Raw genomic sequence first — 12,683 nt, 5'->3', positions numbered from 1 at the left:
TAACTGAGGAAACTCTTCAGTATTTTTTGTCTTTTTCCTTGCAAGTAATAAAAATATAGGGATGCAGATATAGTTCAGTGGTAAAGAGTATGCCTAGCATACTAAGGCTCTGAGTTCAATCTCCAGAAATAAAAAAAAAGAAGCAGCAGCAGATCAGCTGCAAGAGGTGGCACATGCTTATAGTGCCAGCTACTTGGGAAGCTGAGACAGGAGAATCACTTGAGCCCAGGGGTAAGAGGCCAGCCCGTACAAAACAGCAACATCCTGTCTCAAAATAAGTAAAGAAAAACACCAATATTTATGATAAATAACATCACAAATCCATATGAACAATTTTAAGTTAGACAATGTGAAAGTTACTGGTTCATTTTTATTAATTTCCTAACATATTCTACATTATAGTTCTCATTACATAAAAAATTCTTTACCTGCATTGGATAAAATATGGTCTTTCCTCAGACTCTTCTTTTCAAGGTTATTCAAAATGAAGTCTTCTTGAAAAACATGAAGCAGCTGAGTTTTTCTGCCATGCTGAATGTAAATAAATACCAACATAAGTTGACATGTGCATTATTTACCTAATGCTAAGTAACAGACAGATACTTACAAGTTTAGTAATGGAATCTAATGCGATAATACATCCTGGTCTTGCTGTTGACTGTTGACTGACGATGTTAAACACTTCACCAACATATTTCTGTTTTAAAAAATTGATATTTCTTTTACTAAGCAACTGAATGCACAGTAATTAAGACCAAGTAACATGAAATTTCAGGCATAACAGATAAACAATTAAGTTGAAGGAAGGGGCTGAATACACCCCTTTTCAACTATAAACATTCCAGTATTTTAATTCAATGGAAATTACATAAAAATGAGTAAGAGTTATAGCTCAGTTGGTACAGAGAAAAAGAAAAGTAATACTCAGCAGCTATTGGAGGGAAAAATACTTACTATCATCCATGAATGTGAAAGACTGAGTTAAATCTCCTCGGTATTCTTTAAGAAGCAGTGAATTTTACGCATTAATTTTGAAATAGGAAAGATGCAGCTAAAGAAATGAGTTGATAAACTGTATGTGCTGATTTCTTGAATCACTCATGGCCTAAGTGATCTAGTCAAGTTTGTACTGTTATAGTTAATGGTCACTTCTCAATCTTCATCAGACTTGCTCTATCAGTAGTATATGAACCTGGTGATTGCTTCCTCCTTAAAATACTTTCTTCCTTTGGCTTCTATTATATACTGCATTCACATTATTTTTAACAGTTCAATGCTCCAGCATTCAAACTTCTTAACATTTCTGTTTTCTAATTACAGTCCCTCTCTCCACAATCTCATCTTCAAACTTTAAATTTATCTGTTAACAACTGCCTATTTTATATCTTCAGGCCACAACTCCTAAACTCTAGAGACAAACTTACTGGGTGTCTTGGATGTTAAACAGGCATCTCAAAATTACCCTGTCCAAACAGCCTCTTGAGTCCACCTAGTCCTCAAAACCTACTAGTCTTACAGTCTTCTTCATTTCAGTCTTGGCAATTCTACTTTATGTAATACTCAGCCATAATCCTTAAGAGCAATCCCCTTTTTTCTCATACATACTCCATATCCAGCCCAAGCATAACTATTCAGTGTTCAAAATACGTCGAGAATTTGGCCAATTCTTATCATCTCTTACTACCACTTGCTACCATTCTAAGTACCTTTGTCTCTCTCCTAGACTATTATGATGGCCTCTTATGTTGGTCTCTCTGGTTCCACTTTCCATTTCTCATCTATGTAGCCTCCAGAGTGACCCAGTAAAAACAGAATTCAGTCAAATTATACCATACTATCATTTTCTTTAATGGTTCCCACATTATTCAGAGTAAAAGCCAAACTTAATACAGGGATCTGTAATGGTTTCTTTGTGTTCCTTTATGCAGTCAACATACAGGGATTTCAAAGTCTTTAAATGGCTATCCCTAGCCAGGTTTGGTGGCGCACACATGGAATACCAGCACTCCAGAGGCTGAGGCAAGAGAATTGTTGTGAGTTTGAGGCCAGCCTTGGCTATAAAATGAGTTCAAGGCCAATCTGAACTGCATAGGGAAACCCTGTTTTAAAAAGACAAAAAACAAAAGCCCCCGAAAAACAACAAAAAAAAATCACACCAAAAACACCCAGTCATCCCTTTTCCTGGACCACTCTTCCCTTACCTTCCTAAATCTCTCACCTCCTTCCAGTGTTTACTCAAATGCAGTTTTCTGTAATGTTCTCCATGACTGTAGCTTACGTGGCACTCCCTACTTCTTTTGTAACACTGCTTCTCTCCACAGCATTTCTTAATATTTTTAACTGTTTTCTCCCCTCATCTCCCATCAATAGACTAAAAGGTCTATGGTGTAAATTTCTGTCTTTTGTTCATATCTAAATTTCTAACAATTATAATAATGCCTGCTAAAAAGAAGTACACATAAAAATGTGTACTTCTACTGCAAAACTTTATGTGTGTTTTGGAAAACTTTGTGTTCCACAAAATCACACATTAAGAATAACTGAGAGAAAAAATAGGATTAAAGCAACTACTGATTCTGTGCAACACTTTAATCTGAGAATTAATAAAAATGTTAATTGATAACTGAGAAGATAGCTGAATCTCCTAAGCAGGACGCTCAAACAGAGCCGAGGGCTGCCTCGGAATACACATAAAAGCCAAAACTGTAGAAACACTTGTTTGCAGGGAGTGCTGAGACAGTGTACAGGGTAGGCTTCTATGAGGCTCTGGAAGAAGTATGTTCCTTGGAAAGCAAAGCCTTTGCAACAGTACTGACAGCAACTCTGCCTGTACACACTGGTTGAGGACTTTTCTTTTTAGGTTTAAGATTCATACTCTGCTCCTGTTACTCCAACCCCGTATATCTAGAAAAAAGAGAGTATAGCCACACTACACTAGCAGCAGTCCTTATTTGTTTTTGAGCCAAGAAGTATCATAGGAACACATAAAAGAGCAGACTTTTTGTTTGATACTAGGGACTGAAACCAGGGCCTCACACATGCTAAGAACATGCTCTACCATGAGCCCTGTCCCCTTCCTATGCTTTACTTTTTGAATAAGTGGAATGGTTTCTTTAGCTTAAAATCACTGTAAAGGTAAAATACAAATATGAAAAAATAAGATACACATGTTTATTACAAATTATAATATCATGATTCTAGAATATGACAAGTAAGCAGATTAAGTACTACATCTAAAAATATCTATTAAATACTTTAACCATTTTAAAAGCCAGTACTTACAGAAATTTCAGGATTTGAAAGCTCATATAAAAGTTTCTTGGCATCAATAACTGCTTCATATAACCTCAGATATTGTCCATCACTAGCTACAAAGCACGCACTAGGAGAGTTGCAGTATGCACCTATAATGTATTTACAAACATTTAAAATATGACCCTGTAGTAATAATGTCAGAAACTGAAATTACTAAAGTAAAAATCAGAACGCTTACCTAGACAGTAACTGGGTATAAGAGTAGGGAGCCATGCCACATTGGAAAATGCAGAAACGTGAAGAGAATTAATCCGGGCAAGCTCAGACACTCCTCCGGAAAAAGACAAGGGCCCAACTGGGTCAACTCTCCAAAGAATAAGCTCACTATAAACGGCATTGGGATCTTGAAATGCCACATCAATGGTGCTTTTATTTTGTTGTGTCAGAGAACATTCTTCAATATTTATGGTATCATGAGGCTTCTTTTGGTTGTCAACATCTGGTGTCCTTAATGCGTTATGGTGTGATGTTGTCAGTAATAATGGTAATACTGAGTGGCAAGCTAAATCGTTAAGATGAAAACGATGACCACAATACCTAGATTTGTGAGAAATACTAAGAACTGTAGAAAAAGCAGATTCCTCAGCAAAACTGACCAGCCACTGATTCAGAGAACCATCAGCATGCTTTGAAATCATCATAACATTAGGAGTAAAAATACTTAATTTTAAACTATTAGATGATTTACTGTGACCAGAGGAGATAAGCATTGATGTAGAACGAGTGAGGCCAGAAGGTTTTTGTTTCCCTTGCTGGAGAGCCAAGTCAACGTTCTTGGTACAGGCATACATCACAATGCTTTTACAGAGGGAGTTTGCATCACCTGTAGGGAAGGCTACAGGAATTCTGGAAACAAAGGACACCTAAAATTAAGAGAGCAAGTATTAGAACATACAAAATGATACAAAGAGATACTACAAAACAGAACCCAGATAGGAAGTAACTCCAGAAATCATAACAATAGTACCTGCACTTGACGAAACATACCAGGCTGGTACTCATCCAGCCAGTCTACATGCCACACTAGTAAAGACCCATCCATGGGATGAATACTGAAAAGCATATCTGCATTTTTACTCCATTCAGACAGAAGCACTTCAATTTGGTGATCAATGGCGGCTGATGGTAATGGTGCAAAACTTGAGTTTGGTACTATTTTATCTCCACCTAAGTCCTTCTTTTCATGATTTACTTTCAGATCATCAACACCATCATCCATTTCTATTAGGAAAAGAATTCATAAACCAAGTAAATACAATCAAGGTATTACCACAAATAATAAACGGCTTTGTAAATGCACTCAACATGAAAAATACAGGCTGGCAATAGTGGTGCTTGCCTATAATCCCAGCACTCAGAAGGTTAAGATAGAAGGATTGCTGTGAGTTCCAGGCCAGCTTGGGCTACACAGTGAGATCCTGTCTCAAAAAACAAAAAACAAGAAAAAAAAAAAAGAAAAATGTAGTTTTCTTGTTAGCAAGAAATAGGCTGCCTTCTAAAAACAACTTCACCCCAGGAATGTAAGATTATTGGGAGTTTAGTTCAGTAATCAGCAAGTCTATAGGACTAGTCAATGTATTATTGGTAGGACTAATACTAAACTGCAACATAGGTAAACTGGCTTCCAAACCCGTGTAACTAAGAGCTACATAGCAAATTCAGAACCCACTTGACGTATACCGTAAGACCTCATCTCAAGAAGTAAAACAGTAAACACATATATACACAAAATTTGATATCAATCTACTAATCCAGGTAAAAATGTATTATGACACTTCTTTAAAAAAAAACCCAATTAGCCCTTATACGTTTCTGTCAACTCTTGTTCAGGAATATAGAGCCTTCTTAAAAAAAGACACTTAAAACAAGTTTTGACTGATTATCAGATTAAAAAGCCAAGTCAAGACATACGAATCTACAAAGAAAAACAACAGAAAAATAAGTCAAAAAGTATAAAAAGCCAGCCAGAAGAGAAATGAAACATGATTCATTCATTCTATTCAATTTGTGTCAAGAAAATACAAAGTAAAACAAGATATGATTTCCCCTTTTCAACTGCCAGGTTACACAAGGAAAAGACTTAAGAGTTGAAAGGATATACAAAAGGAATATTTAAAAAGTTACTGGTGGGAAATTTGTCAGATTTTATTAATATTTAAAACCTATATACTCACTGTTAAGTTCATGTCTAGGTATCTATGGTATCGAAAACATCACACGACAACGACAACACGTGTCATTATACGACTACTTGTATAATGAAAAGGCTATATTAAATAATCTTAAATGTCTATCAGTAGAAGAATTGTTGAAGGTTTCTCTTGGATATGGAATATTAAAGACAGTAAGACGGAAAACTCCCCATTGTTGGATTTAAACAAGTTGTAGGACATTACTTTTATATAAAAATGAATATCTATACTACAACTTTAAACTTTTTTCTGTATACATATGTTCATATGTGCACAGAAAAAAAAGGAATATTGAAGAACACTCACCAAACATAACCATACACAAACTACCCGTCTATATAGCTCTTATTTAACGATAACATAAACTCTTCTAATTAAAACAAGACTTTTAAAAAACAAACTCATTTTTGAACAACGCACTTTAACAGGAATGCTCAACCACACACCACAGCTTAGTATTTCCAAGTCTTTACCACATAGTGGCTATCTAGACAAGGGCTATAGGGCTTTCCGACTATTTCTTGCCAATGCAATGAGGATGAGTCAATTCTGAGTCAAGGATTAGAAACAGTCCTCCCTTCTCCTCCTCTCTCTCTCTCTAGACCGAAGGCAGGCTGAGTGAGATGAGTCTAAGGTCTTAGGTACAATGCTTCTCAACTTCTACATATATATATATACATATCTCACCAAGAAAGTCTATTGTATTGTAGGTTCCCACCGAGCAGATCTGTGTGGAGCCTGCAATTATACATTTCTAACAAGCTCCCAAACACTAATCAACAGAAAGTCATTTAAGAAGATCCTAGAGCCTACACACCCAAAAGGAAAGAGAATCCTGAGTTTTTAAAATCACCACATGGAAGAAATCTACTTGGAACAGGAACATTTATACCAGATTATTAAATAAGCTAATTCATATTTGCATTATGCCACTGTAATTTTAGAGTTCTTTTCTGAAAACAGCTTTACTCTAACATAAAAACTGCTGATATCTGAACAAAACCTCACAACTTTCACATTTTTAAAAGTTTACCTTCATCAGATTTTACATCTGCCTGATTAGAGTCTTCTACACTGGCTTCAGAAGATGGTTGTTCAAAACTTTTTATAAGTTGTTGTATAAAGACTTCCATGGACAAAGTAAAATGCAGCTCTTTATTGTTTAACCAATGTACCACAAAAGGCCCATTCTTTTCTTCATTTTCACTTAAACTCAGAGATGTAATAGACGGAAGAAGTGGAATATCTACAAAGAAAAGATCACAAAATTAACATTTTTACCCTTCTAGCATACTATTTTCATTATTATCTATTATATATCTTTTGTCTGAGAAAGTATTTTTCTACTTTATAATTTTACTAAGTATTTTGAGTTTTTCAATGTTAATTTTTAGAGTAGATTTATTTTATTTTATTTTTTTTTTTTGGTTTTTCTCTGGTACCGGGAACCGAACTCACGACCTTGCGCTTGCCAGGCAGGCGCTTTTGCCGCTGAGCTAAATCCCCAGCCCCTAGAGTAGATTTAAATGTACAGAAAAACTGAAAGGTAAGCAACAATCAAACCTGTGGTTCCATTCATGCACCACCTCCCTCCCCGGTGTCATGCCCCAACCCACACAGTGCCAACGGGATTGCTCCTGTGGAATATGTACTCAGGTGGGGGATAAACAAACATTAATCAAGTAATTATACTAAGGAATGGAAACATAATAAACAGCAGCCCTTAGGTTGGATGTATTAGAACTTGCCTCAAATAGAAGGAACAGGAGAAAGGTATATTTTAATCTTCTCCTTTACTATTTATCACACAGTATTTTCTATTGTGTCAAACAACAGGTACACTGTATGAACAGATAATTCCCAGCATTTACCTTTTCTTTTAAAAAATGGATTTTAAAAAAGTACAACAATCAGCAATGTACTTCTCACAACTGATGAGCCTACACTCATATCACTGCTACCTAGAGTCCAAGGTTTAGCTTATAGTTACATTCTATGGGTTTGGATAAATTTATATTGTATTTATCATTAAACTTCTAAAATATATACTTTATTTTACCTACAAATAAGATTTCCAATAAGATGCTTGCAACTATTATCATTACTGTCGCTGTTATTATTATTATTATTATTAATCTTTTTTAGACAGGGTTTCGCTATGCAGTTCAGGCAGGCCTTGAACTCAATTTGTAGCCCAGGCTTCCTTTGAACTCACAGCAATCCTCCTATCCCAGCCTCCGAGTGCTAGGATTATAGGCATGTGCCACCATGACCATCTTGCATTCTTCTTAACAGTAAGAGATTTAAATGTTAAATTTAATCTACTTATTATAGAGGAGATAAAATTTTATACTCTGGGTCATACAGTGTAACTGAACTATACAATGGTACCTTAGATCACAAAGTTAATTCTTTCTGCAATTCTGGTCACAAAATTTGTGCCACCGTGCAACCAGAATCATGCAGTGAATTTTGCAGCCAGAACCATGGAAAGAAGTCCATGAACTGAGGTACAACTGCACATGTTTTCTTTAGTTCTGCAAAAATTCTCAAGAAAAACCATGCCTATAATCTCAGACATGCTAAAAGGAAGGTCTTCTTAACAAATTTTGATAAAAATAAAAACATATAGTGGAAAATACCATCATCATTAAAGTCAAAGGAACTAGCAGCATATAACCTTTCTACAGCAACAATTTTTTAACTTAACAGACTGCCATATTCACTTCTTTAATGATCTATCCATCTAAAATGAGTTATTGCATATTTATTAGCATCAAGATTAACATTAGAAGGTATGAAACTAAGGTTCCCTTTTTATGCATTTAGTAAGAAATCAAGACAGGCCACAGCTAAAATGAAATTGTTCCTTAGTATTATATTTGATAAAGTTGCCAAATTAAGAATACTGAGGTACATATCTAATCAGTTATTACAAATGATAATCCCTAATTACTACAAGTTAAAAAATTCAACTCCATCATATTAAATCGAATTTCAACTATGTTTATATCTACTAAAGTGTAAAGGCTGGAATAAATTCAAGGAATATAAACAATTACTCCAAACTAAACCTACTCTTTAAAAGAAAAGACAAATATCATAAGTTAATCTGTTCATACAATGTACCTATTGTTAGATACCAATTAAAAGAATACTGTGAGATAAATATTAAAGGAGAAGATAAAAGAATGGCTCTTTCTTTTTCTTTTTGAGAAAGAATCTTGCTATGCAGTTCAGGCTGGCCTTGAAATCACTTAGTAGCCCAGGCTGGCCTTGAACTTGCAGTGATCCTCCTGCCTCGGCCTCCTAAATACTGGGATTACAAGGGTGCACCACCATGCCCAGCCAAGAATCTATTTTTTTTTCCTAAAGAGAAAAAATTAAAATTTTAAAACAAGATAATATGAGGGTAACAACTGTTATCTTTAGTTACCCAGAATACAAGACACAGGCATTTAATTGCCCAAACAATATTAGCACAAACCTTTCTTTTCAGTGAACTAAGAAAAATTAGTAGTATAGCTACCTTACCTATCATGTATATACATAGCTTTCTTTTTTGCTTTTTTCCCATCTCTTCTGTTAGAAGCAAGTTCTAATATATCCAGTCTAAGAGCTGCCATATTTTACCTGTATATTCCTTAGAACAATTATTTGATGAATGTTCATCTGCTATATGATTATATATTTCACAACAGCAAGCTGATATCTGTTTTGTTACTGTACTTCTAGTTCCTACACTGGTATAGATACAACATTTAATAAAAATCTTGAAGAGTTAGACTGCCAATCCTACTGTTCCTGCATAGATACAAAGCAGTGCCAGGGATTGAAAGGATACCTCAAGAAACCATGAGTAAGATTTACGCATATTTGACTTACAATCAACCCAAATGAAATCAGCAATTCCTGTCTACAGCCATACCACCCTGAACGTGCCCAATCTTGTCTGAAATTAGCAATTCCATCAGTAGACCTCAAGTCTGGCTGTTCAGTGTATACCAATGCGAGAATAATTCTGGATTCTGGCAGAAACATTCTAACTAAAAAGACATTAAAAACTCTTTTGTATCCTAACCTCACTGAAAGAATTTGAGAATGCTATTTTTAATTTTATAAATACATGCTAGTATTCATAATGTGTACAATCCTTGTGGCGAGTTTGTGCATGTATATAATACATCTTATTTCTTTTCATTCCCTTTTCCTTCTTTCCCTCCCTCTTTACCTATCTCTTGATCCCTTTCTTCATTTTTCTTTTTTTGTACCTGTTAGTAGTACATAATGTGTACATTCCCTGTGTAGAGATGGTACATGTCCAAAGAAATTTTCATGAAAAGGATATAAGAATTAGAACTTGAAAAAACATGTTCTTATGAGCTCCTCTCCAATGGCTATTCCTACTGATGGACAAGCAAGTGAAACCAAATCTAAGAGCTGCGTTTAAGAAATACATCATCTACAGCCAGGTATGGTGGCCCTCGCCTGAAATCCTGGCACTCATAAGGCTGAGGCAGGAGGATTGCCATAAGTTCAAGTCCTGCTTCAGTACACAGTCAATTCAAGGCCAGTCTGAAATGCACAGTGAGACCCTATCTCAAACACACAAAACACACATACACAGAGACAGACAGACATCTAAAAGCATCATTCCAACAGATCAAATGTAGGAGAAGGAACTCGTCATACAGACCACCCTAGATGCTAGTATTGTTTTGTTTTGATTTGCTCCACATTTTTCTCAGTGACCTATCCTTCAAAGAAGAGGTTTATAGTTTTCCATACAGGCAACTACTCAAGGAGAAGCCACACTGGAACTTAGGATTCCTTTCTCAGTAAACCCTTACTCTTTTCCACTAATTTGGAAGTGAGAATTCAAGTTTTGTTTAGTCTCATAATATTGTGCTCTATTTTTCATTTTTATTTTTTGTGCTGCTGGACATTGAACCCAGTGCCTCACATTTGCACAGCAATTGTTCTAACAATGAGCTACTTCCATTTCAATACTGACCTTACTCAGCAGGAACCTTCAGAATTATTCCCCTGATCTTAGAGGTAGTGTAACCACTGTTGACATATTTCTGATAAAGGTGATGAACTTTCCCAAGCTATGTAATTTTTAATAATGATATTAAGTATTTTTCCAATTACATATTTTGATTCATGAATTCTTATGGAGCTACGGTTGTCGTCAACCAAATAACAGCTACAAAGATAAAAAACACTGTTCACTCTTACCATAAGTACCTCTATACTTCAACTTTGCAGGGCACTTTTCACTTTGATGAATAAAATTTTATTCAAGTAACTACTGGACTAACTGCTATTACTTTGAAGAATGCAATACGGTAATTTCCAGCTGTATGGAAATAGATTATGCTTAACTGAAGCTTAGGAATATTCGACAGGAAGCAAAAACTCATTGACAGTGGTTATCCTCTAGTGAGAAGGATTAAGGTAGGAGAGAGGTAAACTAGAGAATGAATAAACAGAAGCTCTTGGATTGGACGTATTAGCACTTGCTTCTAATAAAAAGGAAACGAGGAAGACTTTTTTCTTTTATGATTTAACTCCTATGGTAGCCTTTCTACAGGTGTCTACCAACAGACACATTGCATGAACTTTGACTTCTAGCCCATATTAATTCCTTTCACTTCTTTACACATAGCACTTATCATGTGTGAATATTTTTAAAATTTTTCTCAAATATTACAAGGTTCTATTTTCATTGCTTCAGTTGTGATCTCTGGGTTTTATATTCACAGAAAATATTTACCAAAGTGATAAAGATTTCAATCAAATTCACAGATATTTAGAATGTTCAGTATGTCTACAATATCTGATTACAGAAATAAAGTTTCTTAATTCTTCTAGTTACGACTTTTATGTGTTTCTTATCTCTTTATAAAATGATTCCAAAGATCAAGTGTCAAGCCCTGACATTATATTAACAACTATGAAACAATCATAAGATACTTCTGTAGTATCTTAATGGGTAATAGCTTAAATTTTAATTTTCAAATAAACTAGCAAGTCTCAATGACTTATCAATATCTTATGCATAAACCAAATTATAGCCCTGAAAAGCAAAAAACAACCAAAACCATAACAACAAAAAATGGAATCAAGTGAATTGGATGCAATAAAAACTGGCAAAATCACCTCCAATATTTGACATACTCAGAAACTAAAAGTATATCTTATTTGTTATAAAATTAACATACTCAATTTCAACAGTATGTTTTGAGGATCCTTTATTACCTGTGGCTGGGTTAATGCTGGCTGCAATGTGAAAGTGGCAGAGTGCATTGGCATGCAGTGGAGTGTTCCTGTGAACGTGATGAGGGTCCTGCTGATGAGGAAGGTAGCCCGTATGTGCAACAAGTGCCAGTGATCTCCTCCGACCGCTACGAAAATGTCTGAGGTTTACCTGTGTGGATGAAAACAAAGTAAAACTAATGCCTACACTGTTAAAAGTCACATGTGTGTTGTCTACATAATGACTGCTGTTAGTTGCACATACGTAAAAATGACTTCCAATACTTTTGTATTGGGAATTTAAATTCTGAAGAATAAAGTTAGAATTTAAAGTGTCTCGGCTCCTCTCTTTTTTTTTTTTTTTTTTTTTTTCTGGTACCGGGAATCAAACTCATGACCTTGCCAGGCATGCGCTGTGCCGCTGAGCTAAATCCCCAGCTCCCCCGGCTCCTCTCTTAAACTTCACACAAAATTTCACAATTTTTATCTGGTTTACTTTCTTAAAATTAATATCCTAAAATCAGTATCTTAAAATTAATAATATTAAATATTTTAAATTTAATATTCTTAAAATTAATATTATCTCCTTAACATAAATATCCTGAATATGTTCTTAAATTAATAATCAAATGTTTACATTTTTTCTAATTGTTATGGTTTATATATAGATGTCCCCCCAAAGCCTCATGTGCTCACAGACAGATATTTTGGGAGCAACTACATCATGGGTATGTGATACTAGATTAGTCTACTGATTGGTTTAGGACAGTTCTGAGCATAGGAGATGGACTTAATCTCCTATGGGTGTGGGTGGCACCAACCAATAGACTCATAGCCTGGGTGGAATAAAAAGGGAAAGGAGGAGGAAGTCTTGCTGCCTCCTCCCTGATGTCCTCTGCCATGCTGTCTCAGCCA

General features: G+C 35.2%; 1 protein-coding gene across 3 annotated transcripts in view; it reads right to left on the bottom strand.

Moving 5' to 3' along the window:
• Dmxl1 (Dmx-like 1) overlaps positions 1-12,683 on the bottom strand; it is a 145,282-nt gene that overhangs the window by 112,439 nt on the left and 20,160 nt on the right. For all 3 annotated transcript variants that reach the window (XM_013506996.1, XM_005376544.1, XM_013507007.1), the window contains exons 8-14: positions 11,772-11,940; positions 6,541-6,753; positions 4,283-4,536; positions 3,494-4,178; positions 3,283-3,404; positions 608-697; positions 429-531 (exon numbers count right to left, since the gene is read on the bottom strand). In XM_013506996.1, coding sequence (XP_013362450.1) covers positions 429-531; positions 608-697; positions 3,283-3,404; positions 3,494-4,178; positions 4,283-4,536; positions 6,541-6,753; positions 11,772-11,940 — 1,636 coding nt within the window. The remainder of the gene's footprint in view (positions 1-428; positions 532-607; positions 698-3,282; positions 3,405-3,493; positions 4,179-4,282; positions 4,537-6,540; positions 6,754-11,771; positions 11,941-12,683) is intronic.

The sequence above is a fragment of the Chinchilla lanigera genome, unplaced genomic scaffold (assembly GCF_000276665.1).
Source record: "Chinchilla lanigera isolate Chin_1 unplaced genomic scaffold, ChiLan1.0 scaffold00007, whole genome shotgun sequence".
Taxonomy (NCBI): domain Eukaryota; kingdom Metazoa; phylum Chordata; class Mammalia; order Rodentia; family Chinchillidae; genus Chinchilla; species Chinchilla lanigera.
Note: the sequence above shows the minus strand (reverse complement) of the source record. Positions and strands in the feature narration are given on the sequence as shown.